Genomic DNA, 23,361 nt, shown 5'->3' with positions numbered 1-23,361 from the left:
TCTGTTTCCTCTAACTACTATTTCTACAGTCTCAAATTCAGGAATCTTTTATTAATAAAAGGCTAGTCCCTTACAGTCAGCTCAGACTCAAACCAGAATTCAGTCATTTTTATTATCAAACTCCATAGCAAACAGAGGTTTCACTGTAAACAGAATTTGCAATACATTATTCGGACATTTTGATGCTTTTTGGAGCAAAAGAAGCCCCCACTTGTGACTGTGATTTTCATTTTAGCCCTGTGGAAAACATTTAAACTTTTCACACTTCTACTTTACTGATTTTGCAGCGAACACCCCCCTACCTGTTACAGACCATTAACAAAGCTCCATTTTTGTGCTTCCTCACCCTCCCCCATGACATTTGGAGAAATGCTTAAAAGCTGTAACCCTCCTTGGACTGCACTGTCCCAGGTCCCTGGGTCCCTGGAGCTGAAGGAGGCAGAGAGGAAGGTGTCCTCTGCCACAGCTGAGCAGGGGTGCAAGAAAACAGGAATTTCGCTTTAGGAATTGGCTGCAAAGAATTACCTGGTTGCTTAGAAACATGAGATTAACTACAGATCGGTTTTCCCCTTCCTTTACACATGCACTTAAGGAGAGGCCATAAATTGGCTCCTTGGGAGACTCAGGACAGCCCATCTGCAGAGCAAGACACGGGGTCACCACACTGGGGCAGGCAGCAAGCAGCAGGGGAAGAGGATTTTTCTGCTCCCTCTCCCCAGCCACATGAGCTCCCTTTCATTTGCAATAAAAAGTTTCTCTTCACTGAGTTTCAGCCACCAGAACAAGAGTCAACCATGCAGTTTCACAGCCGAATCACCTGTGCCAAGATTTCAGCTCTGATGACAATCAGTTGAGGGAATGCAGCTAGGGCAAAGGAAATAAGCTAATATTTAGAGCAGCTAATATTTAAAGCAGATGATATTTTAAGCAAAATTTACATTAATTTATTAGTAATGTTTTCTATGTGAGCTGCCAACACACCGGTGATCAGCAGCAGTAAACACGCTTGCTGCCTGTTTGCATCTTCCACACCTCAAGGAGTCCAAAAGACTGATGAGAAACATAGAGGCCCAACTACTGCTTTGCTTACCTACCTTCACATAACATGGAAGTAGGAAAAAATGATCAAGACAAAACACATGTGGACTTAATCTAGCACAGTTTATGGTCAAACCAGTTTAACATTAAAAAGCACCACTACTAATGTAAACATGAGAGCACAGCCCACAATACATGTTCAAGAGCTTTAATGAAGCCTCTGAAAGAAGCAAGCTTTCCAAGGCTGATGATCAGGTCAAAACACAGAGGAACTGATATCTGCCTATAAAGTAACAGAATTCAGAAAAAGATACTGGGAAGTGTCCCTAATTTAGATTATTTCACATTCACAGACATCAGCTCTCAGACACGGAGTGGAAGGGATATGCTGTGTAGTACATACCTAACAACCTTGTGGGCAAGAGCCAGCAGTGTGGTTATCATTATGCTGGATAGTTATTACAAGCTGAGGGTTAATTATTAGCAGAGCTTAAAATCAAAGAGAGTTTGATCCAGACTGCATAGCTACACACACACACACACAAAGCTCCTACCCTGAAGCACTTCCAGTCTCTTTCCAGACAAGCTCAACATAGTTTAGACACGTACAAGGTGGCCCACTGCACACTAAGGTAGAAGTGACAGGGAGATTCTAGCCAGGCAGCTTTTGAAAAGAGTTAGCATCAACGTGAGTGGGTGCTGGGGGGGCTTTCCACTGTTTTTTTTGCAATAACACTTCAATGATTCTTTAAAAAAAACAAACAGCTGACATCAGTAAAACAAATAATGCTCAAAACATAACTTTTAAGTTCTGCACACAAAAATTCTCTCTTTGACCCGGGAAAGATTTTTCTCAGGCAGAAAGGCCTAGAGTTGCCTTCTGCTCCACACTTGCACGCTTTGCTATGAAAAGCAATGAGCTCTGCAAGGACAGGTTTGCAACTATCAGAGCTCCGATTTTGTTACAAGTTATTTAATGATATTTTATGATTTCAGACTGATGGAATGGGGAAGAAGCAGCCAAGGGAACAAAGTAACAACACAGAAAAAAAGATCAAAAACTGAAATTACCTGTGAAGGGTTTTTTTAGATTAACAGAAACTCCTATTTCGCAGAGTTGTTTGCTCTTTTCCACGGCAAAATGCTCTTTGGGCCTACATGAAACATGATGGGTCTCTGCCAAGTAAGTCAGAGCACCCTGCCTTGCCCCAGAGATAAGCATCCCAACCACATCCAAGGTTTTTTCACTTAGTTGTCCCGTTCGTTCAGCATTAACCTGATTGACTCAATTCTAACAAACACATTTTACCTGTGCACAAGCACTTGATATTCAATCTGAATAAGGAAAGACGACAAGGAATGTGGGTAAGCAGATAAGGTTGAATTCAGAATACGCCGTGGCAGGGGGAATCGACTCTCACTGGCAATGTTACGGACCTCACCCAGGGCAGTGCAGATGCGCAAACCTGCAGGTTTCTGAGGCAGGCACAGCGAGCAAGGATGACACGCAATTAATAGATGGATCACAGTCTTCTATAAACACCATGGGAGAAAAAGGAAAGGAGTTTACGCCAGCAAAATGAAATAAAAATTACTAGCCAAGCTGCCTAAACAAGGCAGCGTTTATATAGGACAGGGGGGAGCTCAGCTGAGAACACACTGCTCTTTTATTTGCTCTCGTACCATGTGTGGTGTATAAACATGGGCTGATGTGACCGAGGGCTCCCTGTGAGCGAGCAGGGCAACTTTCCTTTGGCAGAGAAGGATTAGTGTTTGCTGACTCTGTCAAAAGGAAACAGGGGCGACCTCTGCCTCCCTCCTGCCACTCCTGCTATCCCGGTAGCAGCAAGGCTTATACTGTAGTTCGTAGTATTTACATTGCTGGCCCCAAATCTTTTTCTGTGTCTTCAGTTACAGTGGAGGCAGAAATTGAGCCTAACTCTCTGACAGCAAATGAGAGTCCTTTCCCAGCCCAGCATTTAGCGTTTCTCATTCTCACATACTGCAACCAACCATCAAAACCAAGGAAAAAAATCACAGCTCCAGAGGGAGTCTACACAACTAGCTGAGGACGTCCAACTTCCAGACAGCTAGGGCTTAAGAGAGAGAAATGCCACTCATTAAGCCAAAATTGTAAAGAGAGTCCTGGGGGCGTTACGAGACAGGACAGCTAGGTTCAGGAATTGCATCCAGCCACTGCAAACTGCCATGATTCAAAGGTGTTTGTCATTAAGAGTCACAGCTAGGAGAAATGCACAGCTTTAATGAGGGCTAAGTCAACACGAGGGACCTTCTAGGTGTGTAATACCAGCAGTTACAGCGACTGCAGATAGGAGTAGACCGCATTTTCATCAAAGAAACATTTGCCAAGATAGTTTTGAAGTGAGCAGTCCAAACAACCTCCCTACTGTTTACACCGAAGCTGTAAACCAAATGCAGTTCTTCTGTTAGTAAATCAAAGTACATTCCCACTTTGCTCTGCTAGCCATCGCAAGAACAGGAACAGTGAATTCAATGCTAACACTGCTCCTGCGAACGTCTGATTCTGGAACAATGTTGACAGCCTGGCGAGGGCTTGGGAAACACTCAGGTATCTCCCAGCCTTCGCTCATGTCCCCTCCCTGGAGTACTCCTCAAGTACTTTCCATGCATAAATAAAATAAGGTAGGATGAACTTCAAATAGGCCTCGCCCTACACAGTCAAATAAGCTAGCAAAAACGTATGTATGATTTGTAATATTTACATTTCAAGCAGTGAAACTTGTTTTGATACATTATACTTGCTGGAATTACGAGATTTCAGACTGGATAGGCACATTTTATGCATTGCTTTTTATTATGAAACAGGGATGGGTGACTTTGTTGAAGGACGAGGCAGACCCTGGAAAACTCCAGTTACGGCAGCATAGCCTAACATTTTAGTTTAATCCATCCACTTGCTACCTAACAAGGCCAAAATTTCACATTTTTCAACTGCAGTCAGGCTAGGTCTTGGCTGTGTTTTCTGGCTACTTGTCAGTCAGTCACTGATGTAATCTTGTTTATTTGTAGTCATGCTATTGAAGCAATGATGTATTTTCAAGATATTACTCTGTATAAATGAAAGAACGCATTTTTTTCTCAATAGTCACAAATTAGAGAACAAAGACAACATAAGCAAGGCAATAAATAATCTGGATTTATACAAATTAACCTTGAATTTGCTTGCAGTCTTAAAACATGACCACTTGCACTAGGCTAACTTCATTGATTTCTGTTTACTCAGATAAGCATGCCACAAAAAAAAGTCTGAGGTGAGGTAGTAGCTTTTATTAGGCCAACAAACAGGAGTTGGAAAAACAACATAGCAATTTATCAGCCAGCCTAATAAAAGACATTACCTCTCCCTACAAACGTTGCCTTGCTTATATCATGGCAGCAGCTTCACTACCCAAATATTTCTCATCCTATCAATTAAATTTTACATTTGCTGGAAGTCAGAGGCTTCCAGCCTTAGTTTATAATTGACTTTTGTAACTAAACAGGATTTTCAGTGCAGAAGGGCAAAGAAAGCACGGGAACACCGGTGCTGGAAACAAAGCTTGTATAACTTTGCCAGCGTGGGCAATTGGATTTGCAAGTTCCTCCACCCCCACATGCTGTAATCCCAGCATACATGGAGAATCCCCAGAGGCAAAACAATGGGCCTTGGGACCAAATTACCTCCCAGCTGACACTGCCCAGAATTACCATCGCTAGTGTGGGTGGGTCTGTATCCCAAAGAACTGATCTGACAGACGAGCTGGTTCCCGTGCAGGATTCCCCAGGGGCTCCTGAGAGGCAGCAGCAGCAAGCTCCTGAAGTGGCTGAAAGCCATTTTTCATTCCACTTTCACTGTCACGACACCGAATTAGGAAAGCATGTTCTGCGAGGCTGAAGGAATAATTGTATCCCACAGATCAGCAGATGAACAGGTAACATATAGCCACGGGGCAGGGTAGGGATACCCAGGAGAGCCCAGGGAAGCAGAATTTTCCCTGGAGCAGCTCAAAGTCTGGAGAGGACTAATAAACTGCTTCCAAGCACATTAAGGTATATAACCCTGTCTTGTCAGCTGCACAGTAAACATACCCACGCACACAGACATGTGTCCCCTTTTCAGCATCCTTGTCATTAAGAAAAGCTCAGGCATCCCCAGCCAGCTTCTTGTGGAGACAGAAATGCTGGGAAATACTAATGAATTTCTTTCCTAGCCTATTTTTGTTTAGAGTAGCCAAACAACTCCTCCTCACTGCCTCAAGGCAATGACAAAAGCAAAAGCCAGAATTACACACAAATTAGCCTCAGCCCCACCACTCCGGCAGGACAGGGCTCTGCGTTCAGCCCTTCCAGCTAAACTGCTCCTCTGCTGCCTCTCCTGGCACAGCCTCCAGTGCCAGCAGCTGTGACTGAGCCCAGCTCCACACATACTGATCCTGGTACAAAGCACACGCTTGGCCCAACGGTCTGGACTCGGAGGTCAGGGTCCCCTCCTCTGCCACCCTCACTGCTTGCTCTGCACTGCCAGGGCTCTGGTCAACTTCAAACAGGCAGCAGCAGACCGGAACCACCAACAGCTGAGAGCTTGTCTCAAGGAAAACACTAGCAAAGGTAACCCACCTCTGGAAAAAAGCATCCTTAATTCAATTTAAACATAAACAGCTGACGTAGAGCCACTGCTGTTCTGCAGACGAACCGTCACACAAGCATTCAGCGTGGCTTAGTTAATCACCTTCAGGAAAGTTAATTTGGATTAACTTTTGAGTGTACTCATGTAGACGCACTCCACGTTATTCCTTAACTACACCGTATCAGAGTAGCAGTGGCCAGGTTCATTGCTCCATGGTAGTGTGCTAAATCTGTGTTTTAATGGTATCAGGCAGGCAGCAGCTGTTGCTGCTGAATGCCCAGCAGATTGCTATTGCTCTCAGGACTCTCTTCAGGGAAGGTACTGAATAGCCTAAAGATATTATTGTCTGGCAACAAGCATTTTCTTTCATAAACACCACCTGAAAAAAAAAAAAAAAAAAGTTGTTGCCTACTCTGGGCACCAAGCTGTCGAATTTTTATGTGAGAGCAAAATAAGACATTACACAATCTTCTGAAAGAGCGTGTTAAAGAAATGGAAGGCAGGATACAGAATTAAATGCATAATTCATGGCTTGTGAGAGCCTTGAGGCAAGACCTTTCGGACTTGCTAATTGCTTTGCTGAGAAGTAGGCCAGAAGCCATAATAATGACTCCTACAGCTAGGCAAACACACACATAAAGCTGTTGTAACATCCACCTAGGGGCTTCCACATCAGCCCTCTTGCATAGAAGTGCTGCTGGCCCATCTAACAACATGCCAAACAAGGACAAGTGCATGGGATATAAGGCTGACACAAGGATCTGGATCCAATTCTGGTTATGTATTTCTGTATATTCAGGCTTTTGGACTGCAGGCAGATATATTTATATAAACTGCCTGCAGCCATACTGTAGCCCTTGGAGGACCCTCACTGAGTGCTCAGAGCGTTAGCATGCAACTCTGTGCACGTGAGACCAGCAGAGCTGAGCAGCTCCTCCACTGCTGTAGCCAGATTTAGTCTCGCTGAAGTCAATGATAAAAAATTCAGTGGGTGCAAGATCAGATTCCAGTTGCAGGCAAAGATATTAATATGACAAGTAGGGAGGATGAAGATAAGCATAACAGCTTATAGAGGTTTGCACATGTGCATAATGTGGTGGATCTAAGTCATGAACAAAGCATCAAAATATGTTCTGGCTTCCTATGCCATAACCACTTCCTCCTCCATGTCCCCAGCGAACACCCTTGGATTTTCTCATCCCAGCAGGCAAAATCATAGGCTTTTATCTACCTATATGTTCGCATATCTCCTATTCACATTCTCTCATTTCAGCAAATGCTATTCCAGCCAGTTCTCTGACAATATCCTGCCGACTGCCTCCAGCCACTGCTGCTTCTACTTTGTTAGACCCCACCAGAAGTTAGCCTCAAGGAGCTAAGAAAGGCTTCGCTATTGCTGTTTCCAATTTGTTATTGAATCCAGTTAGAGTCATTCACTGTATCTGAAGAGAGATGGACTTGCCCCTAAAGCACAGGGATCAGTAGCCTTCCTGCTCCACCAGCTTCTCACACTCTAGTCCCTCCACAGCAGTCTTCCCCTTGCTGTCCTGTTGTCAGCATCTTCCCCTGCAGTGTCCTTAGAGAAGTTCCACCCCTTGACTGATACTCTGCATCCCTTTCACAAGACATCAGAAAGAATCTCTCTTTAAGCCCTTTCTTTCCCTTTGGCATTATTTACTGATATATCAAAATTACCTTAAAAACTCATTAACAAAATGCAAATCAGTATCTTATCTCCACAAGGTTGCAAAAATAAAACTACTGAAAGCACAAGAAAACAGAATGTGCCCCTTAATTGTACTGTGATAAGTCATACTACATTGACAAATTTACTGAAGCAGATTAAGGTTTTACTGCTAATATACTTATTTACTTACTTAAAGATGTTCTGTCTATTTCTCAGGGTTAAGAATATGAAAAAGCAGAAGGATTCAAGAGAAATGAAGGAAAAATAAGATGGTTAAAGATCCCTGGGTTTGATTGGTTTCATCTGGAAACCACCAGTACTGGCTTGTGAAACTCAGTAGTATGAATGAAGCTATCAACTACCTGGTAGTGGAATAAATTTTCAGAGCAAGTAAAACATCGTTTTTGTGATATTTCAAAGTCACATCATGGTGAAGAGACAGACTGCTTTGCAACACTTCCTATATAAGAATCTTAACTATTAACCTGTAAATGTAAAAGGCCTCACAACAAAGGCTGACGAATTTAAAGAGCAGTTCAAAAGTCAGTGGAGAAGTGTAACGAAGCTGAGGATCCACAGACTTAGACCAGACTCAAAATGTTAATTCCTAGCTCTGAAGGTAAATAACCTCTAAGCTGTTTTATAATTGAGCAGCAACACAACTCAAACCAAGCTGCAACCTATTCAATAGTCAAGTCTCACCTATACCATCTTAACTCTAGCAATGTTACTGTCCTTTACATACTCTGATTCAGGTTTTGACATCTACAAGTGGCTTACAAGGAATTCACAGTTTCCCCAAGACCAGGGGTTTACAGCCCAAACAAGCAAATGAAAGCCAAAGCCTGGGAAAGGGAAAGTGAGAGACACAGAAAGATGTCATTTAAGCTTGCAAGTTCCACCTTTAATAAATTTTGATAGCTGCCACATTGGAAGTAATATAAATAAGCATTAGCAGTAAGTACTGTTTGGTGTAGGTTTATTTTGTTCTGTGACCTACTCATTTGGTCCATTAAAAGCAGAATGGGTCCATTGCAATCGCAACACAAAGGGCAGTCTTTCACTTCATACAAAGAATACTAGCACAGATGGTGAATCAACATTTTGCAGCAAAATCCATGTGCTTCCACATTAATGAGACACGGGTTAGAAGAACACAGTATTATACTGTCGTCATTATGTCAGAAGTGATTTGTTGTCCAAGCTTAGGTATCCAGATGGTACCAAAAATACTCCAAACTTTCTATAAGCACAAAGCTTTCACTATAATTAAAAAATGGTTTCAGAAAACATACTAGTTTCTCTGAGCATTCCTAATTCATTTTTAACTGCTGAACATGCCCTGTATTTGGCTTCCAGTGCTCTAACAAGGAGGATGTACATTGCACTAGAAAACCTCAAAAGGCAGAGCTGGGGAGCAACAGCATAGGAGAGGGTAGCTATGCAGAACCATCACATTCCCAAAGTGCGGAAAAGATGGAACTGGGAAGCCAAAAGCTACGCTGTGCTTCCCTGGTGGATACACCAGCAAGGTCTTCAGAAGAGACCTGGTCTCTGGAAGGCATGTCCACAGACCCGCATGCAGGACGGCACCGAAGCAAAACTAGGGAACTATGCGATCCATGTTCATAGGGTTAAAAATAGCTCAAACTAGGAGCAGTGGCTGCTTCTGATTCAGATCGGGTTTAACCCCCTCTCCCCATAATGGGTTTTATCCATATCGGAGTCAAAGCAATTGGACTTTATAAATATAAAGTCCCATTATTAACGCACTTCCATTTCTGATAGGAGCCTCAAAAATCTTCATAAAAGCCTGCAGTGAAATAATTGCTTTCTTTTCACTTCACCCTAGCAGACTCCCACAGGTTTGACTGTATTTTTTCTCTCCGAAGTATATTGTACAGCCTGTCTTAAAAGGCTCACCTTTAAAAAAGCAGCCTAGAAAATACCAGGCTAAATTTGACGTGTTTTTCCCTATGTTTCAAAGCCAGGGAAGGGTTTTTCTGGAAGAAGATGACACCTTTTCTACTCAAGTAGATAGAAAATCTGCTGCAGAAGAAAATGGGGAAAAAAAAAAAAAGACAAAAGAAAGGAATAAACTGCTGGGAGAGTATGTGGGTGGCAGGATTCAGTCTTTAATCTGACAGGTGTACGTCAGTACTTCTCCACAAACATATCTATAAGGGATCTAATTGTTTTCCTCTTTGCAGTGTTATAGGTTTGCACTGTTTTCTAATGATACCCCTTATTTTTAGTTTAGCTACCTGCCATTCTCTTTGCCTGATGTCCAAAGAGCCTAACATGTTAACAAAGCAAGAAATGCTCATGCCTTTCTTCATCAATGCATTCGCCCTTCTAAGTGTCTCAAGCAAATTCATCTTGAAATTAAAAATCATGCTGCCAACAATGGCACAGACAATGTGGTCCAAAGAAAGATTCACAGACTGGTAACTAAGGAGCAGGCAGAGGAGGCGGCTGCTCAGCTGATGGATATAAATAGTAAAATCCTAGTCAACAGGATATTATTGTTCTTTGGGGTTCCCAAAGAAGCCTTAAGCAATGGATCAGCTCCCACGCACATGCTGATCGCAAGTCAGCGCCCGTGTGCAGTGGGGAGGACTTGCCTAGGGAAGACTCGAGGCTATTTCAGGAGTTATCAGGTCTCAGCACTTGCCATGCTCCAGTGGGAGGAAAGACTGAGAAAGTGGGGGGAAAGCACCTGTCATCTATTCTTTCCTTTACATATTAATAACTCATCTGTAAGAATCATGAGACTAAACAGCAATGCTTTCCTCTGTTCATGCTGTCAAGCCAAGCCTAGACGGAGATCACCAGACAAATACCAAAATTTGAGAAACTGGGAAAAGAAAACAAAGAAGAAAAGGAATCTTCCAGGAGTGGGTCAGAATGGCTTATGTATCAAGCTGTAACTCCACAAGACACTGGCTGCAACTGGCTTCAAGTCAAGGCAGCTTACACTCTCAGGTATTGCAGAGCTTCCATTATAAACCACGTTTCAAGGTGAGGAAATTAACTGCCTCATTCCTCTATGACCTTTGCAGAAAGGAAAAAGAATCTCATCGCTCTCTCATTTCTCATTTTGTTTCTACTAACTCTCTGACTTCCTTCTCTTGCAGAACATATCCTTCTAATCATCCAGTGCAGACAAGACATCTTTAGGTAGATATCTCTCTACATTCATGCAGGATTAACGTATCTCATCCATGCCCTAAGCAAGCCTTCCCTTGGACTTCCTCTACCCTGCTGAGCTCTTTCAGACCCTTGCGCAATGGAGACAGAGTTTCAGGACAGTGAAGCACTGCTCTCTGTTAAAATAATATTTGGATGATGCTGAGAACTGAACTGAAAAGTATGATTTGACAAGTTCAACCTTGTATAAAATTTAGTTTGATTCATTTATGCATGAGAACAGAAAGCTTTTATTAGCATACATTCCTCAAATAAAATAAATTATAGTTCTTGGAGATGTTCATCATGAATTACCTTCTTCCAGCTTCTAGCAGCAAGTTTTCTTCCTTCCCCAGCTCCATTTCATCTCCTTTCTAGCAACCCATACTCAAACCAAAGCAAACAAAACTCCAGGAACAAATTCAGTGAACTGAAAGCATTGTAAGAAGAGGCAGAAAGAGCACAGCTGATTTGGATCTTGACTGAAGTAATTCCAAAGCACTTGGAGAAAAAAAAGGTTTTACCTGACAATGATAAATAGTAACTCATAAAGATGATCAGTATGCGACTTCAAAAAATACGTCTTCACAAACAGAGAGAAGTAGGAGAAAGCAGGTTGATTCCATTCCACAAATATTTTGTTCTTCTTGTATTAAAAAAAAAAACCCTAAGCCAAGACAAAATGAGATCTGATTGCACTCAGTTAGCCTTCACACCAACTGGTGTGTGCTGGAGAGAACATCAACAAGCATGAGCAAACCCCAGAGGGAAACCACCTGCCACCAAACATGGGATCACCACATGCTGGGACAAAAGATGAGTTTGTAGCTTCATGTGAATTATCAAGTTGTAAAAGTTTACAATGGAGAAGGCAGCACATATGTATTACAGTTCTTGTGAATTGTTAGATGACATTGTTAGGTTTTGCTGTCAGATGGTAAAGGAGAGAAAAAGGTGTGACAAGAAGAATTTGGTCAGGTAATTACAATAGTCACCTTAAAAAGAGAATATCAAGGTTCAAGGCCTGCTCCATCAAAACTTTCCATGTTCACACAGAAAAGTATGTTCATCAGGCTGCCTGGATAACTCTGAAATCAATCCTTTGGCTTTCATGTGCCTTTGATTCACAACCCTAACATAAGGGTGCCATCTGAGAAATACATCAAAACCATGAGATGCTCAAATACTAAAAAAATGGAAATAAATCCCTGCTAGAATATATTAAGAACGCATTTCAATTTTAGTCAAGACAAACACAAAGCAGTGGTAAAGAAAGCCTACATGTATCAATATTATCAGTACCAGAACTCAACCTTGGACCGCTTCTGTAAAACCACAGTTATTAAATGCTACTTCCACATCCAGAACAGCCCCATCCTTGTGTAATGATGCAGCATGCAAGAACATACACATGTAGCAGGACCAGCAAGTCAAAATGCAGTGGGCAGCCCACGTCAGTCTTTTTGTCACATGGACATCAGGTTAGCACATTAAGCTGTGTCTTCCATGCAGCTCCTGAGAGGCAGCCTGTGTTTAGGCTCCAAAACTGATCATTAGTGTGATAAATGAAATGAGAGGAAACTTTGGCTCGTAGAGCCCAAACGGCAGCAGCTCTGCAGTCACCCTTTGTAAGTTTCGGTTCATTAGTGAAATGAGAATACAAGAGGTCAAGTGAACATTTGGTTCGTAATTAAGTGCCTGAATGACAAAGCTGTCTACTGGCTTGAGTGACGCAACACAGGGGTCTCATCTGAGCTCGCTGTAGGCATCTAGGCCACCTCTGCAACTGTCTTTCGTCATCAGTCTCAGCATAAAAGTGAAAGACTCAATATGCACGAAAAAAAAATATGCTCTAGAGCCAGCTGTGGAACAGATAATGAAAAAATGCTTAGACATGCACCGTCCAAATTAAAGAAAGTCAAGGATCTGAAAGATACCCAAGATCTGATTAGCTGAAACAAAAACTGAATATAACTGGCTGTGTTAATTAGTTTCAAAATAATCTTGAGAGACAGATGGGTATCAGCTTTCCAGACCTCCCCAGCTACATCTGGATCTCTCAGCACCTGAGGACGGCCGCTCTCGGTGGCGTCCGGCACTGGATGGGAAGGATGCACTGACCTTCTCGTGCAGACATGGGCTACCATCACCAGAGTCACAACTGCTTCCTGACTTCAGAGCAGTCACACTGGTGCGACCTCCAAGTTCTTAAACTGAAATAAACTCATGATGAGTGATACTGTCAACTGCAGGATTTTATAGCATCCCTTAGCAGTATTAGCAACCAAAACATGGTGCTTCCTCTTGACACACAGTTTTTGAAGACAATTAAATCTCCTATTGTCTTTGATCCCTCTGATAAACACACAACGGTTTAAAGTTTTGAAAGGCCAACACTGAATACACCAAAAAGACCATCTACCTTCAAAAGAAGAAATGCAGCTCAGCCAGCAAAAACTTATACTCTGTATTCTTTCAGCCAAGGTCAATAATCTTATTAACTTCTGGAAGAAGTCTGAGCACAAGTTCTTTTTAACCAACACTAGGTCCCTCAAAAACTTTTTTCTTTATAATGGGCAGAAACGGAAAAACTCATGCCAAAGCCCCTGTAACTTCAAATCACTGCTTGTCCTCTATCCAGGAAAAAAGCCCTGAGAGTAACAGGAATTAAACATTGTTCAGTGGCATTAATCACCGGGGCTGGAAAGCTCCCTACCCGGCATGGAACCTGAGAACAAGGACAAGGACCAAATGCTTCCCAGCTACTCTGAACAGTAACTGCTGAAATCACTCAGGATTTGTAACAGAAATCAGTCTACTGAGTACCTTATCAAAAAGGCAGAGTCAAGGGGAATTATGTCTCTGAAAGCTCATCTTCTCATTTGGGCAAGATTTTTATGATTCACCAGTTTTAAGTATCATATGAAGGTGCTGGCCACAGTCCCTCCTGCGCTGTCATTATGTTTCTGAGGACCATGTTCTTCCCCACTTGCCTGCTTCTGTTTGCCTTGTTACTCTCTCTGGGCAAACAGTCCAGACAGATTTACATTTCTTTCCTTATATACGTCCCAGGCAATAAGTCTGAAATGGACACTTCATACTACTTTATTTATAAATACTACATCTTTATTAAGTTATAACTGCAGTTCATGTTTATCATGAACAACAGTAAGAGCCAGAAAGCTTTAATCACATGTCCAGACACAGTCATATGAAGGATCAGTTTTTAACAAAGTTATCTTCGTTGGCATTGCTTTCATTTGTCACGGTGTCAGGACTCCTGCCCTTCCCACTTCTCACTGAGCCAAGAGAAGCATAATCAGCCCTTAGTTGTGAACTATGCTTACCGCATAGGTAAAACACCTATTGATATACATCAGGGGGTTCTTTGCAAAGACTAAAACAAAACGGCAAAGTACTTCTGACCATTAGTGCGCAACAGAAAGACAGCCCATGCATGCAACCAGTCCCTGGGCTTTGGCAGCGATTCACAGTTTCAGCTAGAGTCCCATGAAACGGACAGTTCAGGCTGTGATATGGCTCTCACAACATCCAAATAACGCACGGACACCTGATCATCAAGGGGTTTATTGTTACTTGGGTTTCTTCAAGAAAACATAGGAAAAACAGGCTGTAAGAATAAAAATGTAGCTTACCATAAGCACTTGAGAGTTATGAGGCACTAGCAAGATTAGTGCACATCAGAGATCTTTCATAGGTTTCGGAAGCACTAACAATTGAATTATTCTGAGGGACAGGTCCATGTTACCAAGACCTCTCATGTTACCATTAACAGTGATGGTAACCTGGGTGGGGAGGGGAAAAAAGCATGCAGGCAGTTTAAGTTCATTTTCTCCCCTGTAAATACCTTCTTCCTGGTGCAACATCCAAAATGCTTTCTTTTAAGAACTCTTTGTTAACCTGGAGACTGCAACCGCTGAGCCACAGTGAACAACAGCTGCTTGGACGAGTTTCAGTTCCTCTGAGGGACAATCCCAGGTGCCAGACCTAAATCTGAGGTTCCATGTAAGCCTAGCTAAAACGTGGAGTGCCTGCCCTGGGGGTCCCAGTATAAGAACAGGAGCACCATGGCATTCACCATGATGGCAGTCAATTAGACACTCAAGACTCATTTCACAACCAGGTAACTGCATGAGTCTCCAACTCAAACATGAAACAGAAAACTGAGAAGTCCAGTTGCCAAAAAAGCGACAAACCCACCAGTACAGACAAGCAGAATAAGACTTCCTGCCTTCAGACAAGATTTGGCCTTCTACTTTAAAGCCCTGTGCACATGAAGGCACTGGTGACGCAATCTGATCTAGCAGGACCATTTCGTGGGTAGAGCATCCCCAGCTTTAGCAGGGCTCTGGATGCACTTAGATATATGGAGCTTCACTGGAGCGAGCGAGGCAGCACCACATCCTGCTGGATCTGCATTGCAGGGCTGGGGTCTGGCTGGTGTGTGAATCTAAACACACCAATGAACAGCCGTGTCTCCTGGTAATGGGCACCGCGCAAGAGGAGAGGCTTCTTTGCCCAGCCTGGGACTCTACGAAATGCACTTATCCCCAGTCTTAATTAGGACAGGATGAAGATCCAAAGGGATACATGCATTACAGACTACAAGGACTGGAATATAAATGTTTCTATTTGAAATTAATTCTGTGGTGCATATCTAGCGAGCATTTATTTTGTAAACAACTAGAATTATACTACCAAAAGAGAAAAACATAAAAATCACCCTAATGAAGAAGATCAACAACACTGGTCTGGAATGGTCTCATTTCTGACTACAAACAGTAAAAGATGCTAACACAAAAAGTATAAAAAAGTAGGGTAACTTGTTTGTAAATTCACTGGATCTGAATTACACTGATATATATCAAGAGTACCTTTAAAGATAGTACAGCATAAAACATATTTTTATATATGTCTGAATTAGTTCAAAATAATTAATGGAATCCCTCAAAGCATTACACTATTTCAACAACCATGTTTTGAATCACACCATCAAATTAAGTAATGGGGATAGAGATGAGAGTTATCTTTTAAGTGGTTTTGATAACATCTTTCCAGATTCAGTGGGATTCCTGGGTTTATAAAGAAATCCTCTCTGCTTGCAGGTTACACGTCCACAGGCATTCACTCTGTAGACATCCAGGCTGTTGCTATTACAAGCCTCCTTAGAAGACACCAACTTAAACTTGTGTTTGTGGCTATAAAGCCTCGAACTACAGCTAAAACATAGCTCAGCTGTTTGCACAGAAATATGCAGCAATTATAATGAAGTCAAATCCATCCTGCAACCTTCCACCTACAGTCCCTGTACTTAACTGGTTGGGGAGAAATAAAAATAGAATAGCAGGTAGAGAGACATGTAGAAAAAGACACATTTCTTAAAAGGTGCACTGACACAGGTGCAACTGCTTATCTGGTCATTTCTTCTCCTGCATACATAATTTTGAGAATCTTTTTGACTTCTACATGACAAGACAGATATAAATGCTACACATACTTCAGGACGCAAGTGACATAACCTTGCAATTGTCTTTAGGAGAAAGAAAACTGTGCAAATTTCTGTCCAAGCTGAGTGGACCAAAAAAAAGAAAAAAACCCTACAAAAAAAAAACCAAGCAGGAGAACTATGAGAAGTACATTATATTTTTTTTTAATCGGCACTAGTTTCAACACAGTGAAGACTTGTTTAGTCTTCACTTTTGAAGACAAGTAATTTTTAAAGTTCTGAAGATTGTAATTTTTAAAGTAATGCCATTCACCTTCAAGCAAGTGATATGGCTCGAGATGTCACCAACTCTCCTAACACTGAGGCTGGTCTGTGCTTGAACAACAGGTCACCAAGGAAAGGCAGAGCAGGTGATGGTGAGCGACAACAGATAACCCCATGCCTCGAGTTTGGCATCCATGCTTGGATGCCAAACACAAACAGTCTCTCTTATGATGAAGTGTTAATACGCAGGTGTAAGAGTTCATTTGATGGCAGAGCTACTGGGCATGATTTGAATTTGGTGTAATTTCATCCATGCAATGGGACAGAGAGCCCAGACTTCTAATTTGTTAGAGAAATTAGGCATTGACCTTGTTAAAACTGCATGCTGAAACATGCAATCTGTACTTTGCCTTAACTCTCACTGCTCCTTTATTCCACTGCCAGAGTTTCCTACGTCTGGAGCAGGTAAGTCTTCCTTCCATTACTGCCAAATACTGTCAGGTATGAGAGTGCCCTTAAAAAGACCATCCCCACCAGAAGACTTACATTTCCAGCATTATCTTTGGTTTCTTATACCTGGATCTGAATCTTTATTTTGGGGGGTTGCATTTATAACTCTCAGGTCTATTTAACTTCACTTTATATAGAACATGATCACTTTGTGGTTCTACAGGGCTTTGTCTAAGGCAATTTAATCTTTCCAAATGTCACCCTAATCTATAAAGAGCTCCACTGAAATGAACATGTCTATAGGCAACATGAAATCCTGCTGAATATGGCTACAAGTTATGGAAGAGTTAAAGTAACGAACAGTTACAGCCCCTTACTTTTGTCAGAATGAATGGCTACACTGAAAAGGGTTTCCTTCTATTTGTAAAATTTCCATGTGTTTGAAAGGCATGTCAAACTATAGCAAACAGGTTGAATGCTGCTGTATCTTGTAAATAAAAAAAAAATAAAGATTACTCTGTAGTTAAGTGCAAAAGTCACAAGAATTATGTTTCATACATAAATGGATAAACAAAAATAGAGAAAGAAACATTTTGAAGGCTGACTATAGCACCTATCTTTGATTGTCAATCAGAGATGCCTAAGCCCTCCAAAATAAAGATATGTAGATATTCTCACTGCCAGAGTTAACTTTTATGAGTTAAGCATTTGTATTGCCTCTTAAGACATAGGCTTCGGGACCTGTTCCCTCAAAGGAAGCTGAGGTTCCTATCAGTGACAACTATAGTTAATACTGTGTAAAGCTTATAAAATCTAGATCTTGAGGATCCAAATGGGAAGACAGGCAAAATCAGACAGTGCTGGGAGTTTATGACTAAGTGACTCACCCAAAGGTACAAACTAGGGCAAGAACAGGAAACTAATAGGGCTGGAATTGTTCCCTTTATTTCTTCCAGCTGTCACCACTGTTTGTTTTGTTTTGTTTTGCATTATTTCTGAAAACACTACAATATATTCTGGCATAGCCCTCCAAATGTGTTTGAAGGCCACATAACCCTCAGCAGAGGAAGCCTGACACTCAGAAAAGTATTTAAATCTGCTGAACTCAAGGAATAAACAGCTATGGATTTCTGTGGGTTCCAGATCAAATCCTGAGTGAGTAGCAAAACGACGAGTAGCAGGACTTTGGACTCCTTGTCTAGTCCTCTGATAGAAGAATGGTAAGAGTTCTACCATCCCAGCCCATGTACCCTGTTATAAACACACAAAACGGACATTTAAACCGCAATTATTTTTAAACGGCGATAACAGCACTTGTTTGCCAGAGATGGACAAAACATCTGACTGCACAAGTAGTCATATTTCATTCCAAGGCGTGTAAGAAAGATACGTCCTACTAAATATACATTCACACTATTGCAAAGCACAGGACCAAAATATCATCTAAAAGAGAGTAATTCCTGCTGAGGATGTTGCCTCTTTCTAGTGAGTGCAATTCACCACATAAGGGAGTATATTTTTGATGATCCTAAATCAAGCTTCCAGTAGGGAAGATTTTAAAATATTCTCATGTTGTAACAAAATGTTCCCGCTGGTGTTGTAATGAAAGAAAGAAAGAGGAAAAAAAAAAAAAACCCATCTCTTCGCAGGAAATTAATTATTGAGCATTCCACTGCTTGATGATGTGCTCCTACATTCTGAGCAGGCTTTCCACTTTTCTCTTTCAGTATGTGGAGAAATTCACTATGGAGAATATGCAAACAGAACGAAGAACACAAGACTATCAGTTTATTAAATGCATTTAGAAACCAAATAGACCTGGAGTGAGGAACTTGGTTTGTGCACCACCACACCTGGCACTTATTCTCTCTTTACATTCCTCTCTCCTCTCCTCCATCAGATTGTCACTTTTGCTTCTGTTCTCTGAAATTACCTCTGTCAAGAGTGGAAGCAATGTGCCTGGCTTTTAGCATCACTTACCTGCGACAGCTTTGAACTATCACTTTCTTCATTGAAAAAAAAAGGAAAATCTCAGATCTTGATAGAAAGGAAAAATAAAAGCCTATCATCATATGCCTATGTCTAAATATCCGCACATAATTCCATTTTTAAAACCATCCTTTTTCCCTCCTATGTCCAGTCCATTTAGCAAATTTCACCCCTGGCTGTCAGTTTTAGTCTCCCTATGAAAAAGCTGAAACCCCACGCATGCCATAATTTCACCCATCAGTTACATGACAGAATATATTATAGCTCCAGAGGCTACTTCTGCATCCAGCACAGGCACCTAGAACAACCCCTGAATTTGGTGGGATTATGCCACTGCAAAAGCACCTTCATGACAGCAGACACTTCCCAGTAACGAGAATCCCAGATCCTTACTGGATGTGGAACTACCAAATTAGAGAGGGAAGATGCAACAGACTGAAACAGCATATGCCATCTTCAAATAGTATTTTACATCAGCAGTGCTCTATAGCTTAGCTAAGACATAACGAAGAACTTTCCAAGAGAAATGAATAATTTTAGCTTTTAAAAAAGGAGGCAGAAAGGGTATGGAAAACTGCTACAGCAGATGGCTGTATGATGCCTGCAGAAACTTCAATACCATCTAGGCTGCTCAGGTGCTAGTGGCACCGCTTCTCATGGTCATCATCACTTGGGCTCTTCCATCGGCTGCTGAGCAAGATAGCTTGGACACAGCATGACAGTGATGGCTTTGTCTGCCTTCCAGACCTGAAAGACCTCGTATTTGGCTGGCTCTGTGCATCAGCAGAAGAAGTCTCCATCTCCGCATGCAGACATGCCAGTGTTCTCACGTGTTGTTCATATCTGCAAATATTTATCTGCTGTCTCCTGTCCTCTCCTTACAACATACTCCCTCAGGGCCTATATTTATATCATGGGGTCCCCAGAGACCGGGAAGCACCTTCATACATGTCAATGTCCCACTGACAGGGAGCATTCTGGAATAAGCTGGAACAGCACCTACCCTAAACACAGCTAGTCTTGCAAGAGCGCACTGCAGGAGCAGGAGATGCAGCAGCGGATGGGGACCCTCACCACCCAAGGTCCTTCGTGTGGCCTTGAGCAGCAGGGCCCCACAGGAGCTCTGCTGGTGCTGCTGGAAACTCTGCATCATCCTCAGCTAGATTTTTGTCCTAGAACTCATGACTTTCTAGCACATCAAAACTGTTACTGATTCTGCAACTGAGAGTCAATGATGCAAAGTGCATTGTTTTGAGAGGAGAGAATGAATTCTAAATTATAAAGCAGAAGCAAGTTTAATTACTACATATGAACACAGAGCATATGCTGCCATTTTACATTAAACTATCCTGAAGTGAAGCACCATGCTTTGCCACTGAGCTCCTGAGCGACAAAATTCACACTCTCCCAAGTATCAGACTCACCATCTGTAAAATGTTTCTCATCTCTAGAAGATAATGTGAGAACTATGTGTTACAAATCATATATACTGTAAGTGACAGATATTATCGCTTGCTTTGGAGCAGTACCTTAGAAGAAGTGCCTTTTCTCCCCTGTAATAGCCCACACAGGGTATAAAACTTCTTAAAACCCCATTTAGTAGTACAAGCAAGGTGACAACTAATAAATCTCTCATATTTCTTCTTGTATAGTAAGAAGGGAACAGGAGGCTTTTTTCATGAACATAATGTTATTCAAAGGAATTTGCCCTGTAGGATGACATTCTCCTACAGGACTATAGGAATTTCAGAGAGGGCTGTGTGCATCTGTATAAATGCATTTTAAGTTCCAGAAAGGGAAATGGGTTTAACTCCTTTTTACATAAATGACTGAAAGGCAAAGCCAAAAACATATTTTTTTTTAAAGAACCAATTTCTTTTCTATTCCTTCTCAAAAAAAATGCCCATGAATTAAGGATTAAACCTGGTTTAATCGCTATAGTTTTGAGTGACAAGAGATCAGAGGCAGGTCTTCCATGCTAACACACAAAATCGAAAGAGACAGGGCCAGGAGTCAGAAATGTAGAATTACACTATAATGAAGGACTATCAAAACCCACAGGGAGTTCAACCTGGAATCAACAGCCCTGGCTGTACGCAAAATTTTAATTTCAGTGGTTATGATGATGCAGGTGAAAATGTTGTGGAGTGACCCCATCAGCAGTTAACTGCATTAATACAACATCAGAGCTGAAAATAATGGCTCATTTGAGCCTCTTTTCTGATAAATTATACATCATCTATAATCAAACCAAACCGAAACTAATTTTGAGCAACTGCACTGCCTCTGCCAGTAGACAGTGCTTTAATATCATTATGCGTAAACAGGAAGAGATAATGACCTATAATTCAAGTCTATTATTTTTATGGAACACAAAGATACATTGCAGTATAATTTGAGCTCTTGATTAAGACTGGTATGTTACATTAACGAGTTGTTCTCCCATGAACCACTGTTGCTTTTTCTTCTTTCACCCATTCTTGCTGTCCCTGCCAGTCATGAAGAGTCAGTCGGCAAGGGGCAAAGATAACTTTAGAGGAACTACTACACTGATAGCGAACTACATTCAAACCTCAGTATTTGCATCCCTTCCGCCAGCATAGCCTGTGGCAGAATGGGAGAGCATCCCGCAGGTGATTTATCCAAAAGCTTTGCCCATGTTTATTCAATACTGCCGTACAAGAAGGTGTATTATCTTGAGTACTCCGATAGCCATCACCTTCCCTTCAGACTGCACTGACAGGGACCTAGAGCTGCGGCCGAGCACCTCTAAACCTCCAGGGCGGACTGGCAGGGCGGGCTGTGCCCCCCGGATTGCGGGGCGCCTTAGCCAGGCTCCGCAGGCAACAAGAGGCGAAGCTCTGTCCCCAGCAGAGCCCAGCTGAGCCCCGCACCGCTCGCTCGGCACCGCCCCGCCGGCGAGGTCCCCCCGAGGGGGAGCGAGGTGACCCGGAGCCTGCAGCCCTCTCCCCGACGGCCCTCGGGAGGTGGAGGCTGTGGGTGGCAGAGTCCCCCCGGGGCGGGTCTGGGGCTGTGCCGCCCCCCCGCCGCCGCAGCATCCCCAGCGCCCGCGGGCCCCCGCGCCCCTTCCCTCCCGCCCCAGCGCCGGTGCTCCCCGCGGGCTGGGCGGGCCCGGCGCCGCGCTCCGGGGAAACTTTGGCCCCGCCGTCCTCCTCCTCCTCCTCCTCCTCCTCTGGCCCCGCACCGCCCCCGCTTCGGGGAGCCGGGGGAGCCCGCACCGGGTGGACCGGGGGGGCGGGCGGGGGAGCCGGCGGCAGCCCCGCGCCAGGGCACGGCGAGAGGCGGGGGAGGAAGGACTGGGAGAAGGCGAGGAAGGGGAGCGGGGCGGCGCGGGGGCGGAGGGAGGGGTTTCTCCGGGGGTGTCGGTTTACCTTGGAGGTTCTGCACTCGGATGTCGCTGATGTGCCCGATGAGCTCCTCGCGCTGGAACCAGTCCCACTCCTGCCCGGCCATGGGGGACGCGGGGCCGGGGTGAGAGGGGGGCGGCGGGAGCCAGCGCTACCGCCACCGCCGCCTTCACCGGCACCGACGGCGGGCGCGGAGCGGCGCGGAGCGGAGCGGGCGGGGGGGCGGCCCCTCTCCGCGCCGCGCCCCGCCCCGCGGCCCTCCCCTCCCTCCCGCCCGCCCGCCTCCCTCCGCCCGGCCCGCGGCGGCGGAACGCTGGCGCGCAGCGGGGCGGAGCGGGGTGGAGGTCCGGCCGTGCCCCCCGCCGCAGGCACCTCCGCGCCCGCCACCACCCTCTTCCCCTCACAAGCGGCGGCGGGGCTCCCACATCGCCCCCGCGGAAAGCGGCGTGGGCGGCAGCGCGGCCCCCGCACCAGCCGCCCCCTCGGGCGCGGGCGGGCCCGGCCCCGGCGCTGCGGAGCCCCCCGCGACCCCCGGCCCGGCGGCGCGCTGCCCCCGGCGGGGCCGCCTGCCCCGGCGCCCCTCGCCCCGCCGCGCTGGGGAGCGGTCCGTTGGCACTCTCCGCACGCAGGTTTTTCCTGCTGAGGCAGCAGGGGGGCTGCAGACAATACCGAGCTCTTGCCCGCTTTCTCTTGCTGCGCCTGGGGGCGGGAGAGGTGTCGTCCCCCGGAATAAATGTCACGCATCCACGGCAGAAATGGAAGAAAGTGCGGACGGCAGAGGGATTTTCCTCCTGGAGGTTAAATAAGCGCCACTGTAAATTAAAAGCACCAATATGCCATGTGCATACTTATTCAGCCTGCTCTTGATAGTCTGTTTAGGCTCTCAAATTTCCTTTGTAGTGAATTTTCACATTGAATGTCTTCATTTACAGCGGTTTTCATCAAAATTGGACAGTAATTGTTACCAAGGCTCTTCAATATCACTAAGATCTGCGCTTACTAACTTGGTGAACAGCATGAGCATTTCCTTTACATACAAGATATTTCATTACAACATACCACTATTTGTACTTCTGTGCCTGTTTTCTTTTCAAACCATGAGACTATAATGTAAACAGCAAATTTTGACACAATCCAGTTAGACTAGTATAGCATCATTAGTTAGACTAGCAAAACACACAAGCCGAAATCTACAAAGTTAAATATAAACAAACTGGGATCTAGAGATTGTGGTTCTTTCAAGTTGGAAGTGTTTATGTGA

The 23,361-nt window shown here is 43.8% G+C and overlaps 1 protein-coding gene across 3 annotated transcripts in view; it reads right to left on the bottom strand.

Annotated features, from left to right (window-relative positions):
* The window catches only part of CLMN (calmin), a 71,392-nt gene extending 49,186 nt beyond the window's left edge, over positions 1-22,206 (bottom strand). For all 3 annotated transcript variants that reach the window (XM_086463162.1, XM_086463160.1, XM_086463161.1), the window contains exon 1: positions 22,125-22,206. In XM_086463162.1, coding sequence (XP_086319288.1) covers positions 22,125-22,206 — 82 coding nt within the window. The remainder of the gene's footprint in view (positions 1-22,124) is intronic.
* Positions 22,207-23,361: the final 1,155 nt, after the last annotated feature.

The sequence above is a fragment of the Leptosomus discolor genome, chromosome 3, assembly GCF_034619465.1.
Source record: "Leptosomus discolor isolate bLepDis1 chromosome 3, bLepDis1.hap2, whole genome shotgun sequence".
Lineage (NCBI taxonomy): Eukaryota > Metazoa > Chordata > Aves > Leptosomiformes > Leptosomidae > Leptosomus > Leptosomus discolor.
This window is presented reverse-complemented; position numbering and strand designations above follow the sequence as displayed.